This window comes from Propithecus coquereli, unplaced genomic scaffold (assembly GCF_000956105.1).
Source record: "Propithecus coquereli isolate 6110/MARCELLA unplaced genomic scaffold, Pcoq_1.0 Scaffold160, whole genome shotgun sequence".
NCBI lineage: Eukaryota > Metazoa > Chordata > Mammalia > Primates > Indriidae > Propithecus > Propithecus coquereli.
Genome location: NW_012140525.1, coordinates 2,873,458 through 2,874,811, shown reverse-complemented (window position 1 = coordinate 2,874,811; position 1,354 = coordinate 2,873,458). Strand labels below are relative to the sequence as shown.

Here is a 1,354-nt window from a genome sequence, read left to right as displayed (position 1 = left end):
TAGTGCAACCTCTGTGGAAAGCAATATGGAAATATCTTAAAGAGGAACAAATAAATCTTTAAAAACATCAGATTTAGTGCCTTTGGTGATTAAAACATTCAAAAGCAGTAGTCTAGGTTAGTGGCTTCCCAAACACGCAGGCGGTGTGGAGTACAGTTGCTGTGGTTATACAAGTGTTTTGTATGAACTCACCAAACCACTTGTATGAGATGATGACTATATTTCAGATTAAACAGATTGTACCTTCTGATCAAATATAATATAATGTACTTTTTGTACGGCAGTTAGGACCAGCTTTGCATTAGGTATTCTCTCTTTACATTAACTATCTCCTAAATTCTGTAAAGCAGCTCCCCCTTTCACTTGCTTTTTGTCATTTAACCATGATTATTTGTAATGCTATATATTAATACAGGTGGACACATATACATATCAGAAAAGAAACAATTTGATATAATAAAATATTGCCAAAAATCCATACCAAATATTCTTTTGGTCACAAAGCTCATACCCAAGGCCAGAGAACGCAGTTTGTCAGGTAAAATCCTAAAAGCAAATAGCAATGATATCAGCACATCATTATTATCAGCTATAGAGAATGTATGCTAGGTTCAAGGTTAATTTTTTTTCCTGTGCATTAGTTATATGAAGCATCTTTAGCCAATTGACAGTGTTCAATCTGGCCTATTAAAGGACTGCAACTTTTCCCATTTCTCCATATCCTGCCCTTGCCAACCAATTCCAAAGCTCCTTGCTCTTCCCAAGGAGGAAGGATTTTATGGTTCAAATCCTCTGCTTCAGCTTCCTTTTCCTTTGCCAGAAAGACTCAGCACTAGCTTTCATATTTACCTTTCTTCATTCTGTTGTGCATATCCATTGTTTTAAATTTATTTTTTCCCCTGTGAGATCCTCTCTCCACTTTTTTCCACCTTACCCTCTGCCCTGGAAGGCTGACCTAAACGGACTACATCAATAGGTTCTCTTGCCTTCTGACTTCTGATTGGGTTCTGTCAATGGGGCACTCTGAGTTAGGGAGGGAAGTGAGGTCAGGGTGTTCATTCTGAACGACCCTCCCTGCAATGACCTCAGGCTGACTGGGTCCTACAGGCAAAGCGGTCCTTTTTTCAGGTCTCTCTCTTTCCCATTCTTTGTTTCCCTTTGGGACTGGGGTGATAACCTACCAGAGGTACTGCATTATACCTTGGAATTCCTTATACCCTACCCATATTTTAAACAGCCACTTTATTTAACCTTACTCCAAGTATCCTAATTTGAGGGTGCCATCTCTTGTTGGACTTGTGACTATTATACACTGCCAGTGGGACTGCAAACTAGTGCAACCTCTGTGGAAAGC

The 1,354-nt window shown here is 39.4% G+C and overlaps 1 protein-coding gene across 1 annotated transcript in view; it reads right to left on the bottom strand.

The window, feature by feature from the left end:
• Nucleotides 1-1,354, bottom strand: part of SLCO6A1 (solute carrier organic anion transporter family, member 6A1) — a 160,214-nt gene that overhangs the window by 20,050 nt on the left and 138,810 nt on the right. The window contains exon 11 of the mRNA XM_012641056.1: nucleotides 482-546. Coding sequence (XP_012496510.1) covers nucleotides 482-546 — 65 coding nt within the window. The remainder of the gene's footprint in view (nucleotides 1-481; nucleotides 547-1,354) is intronic.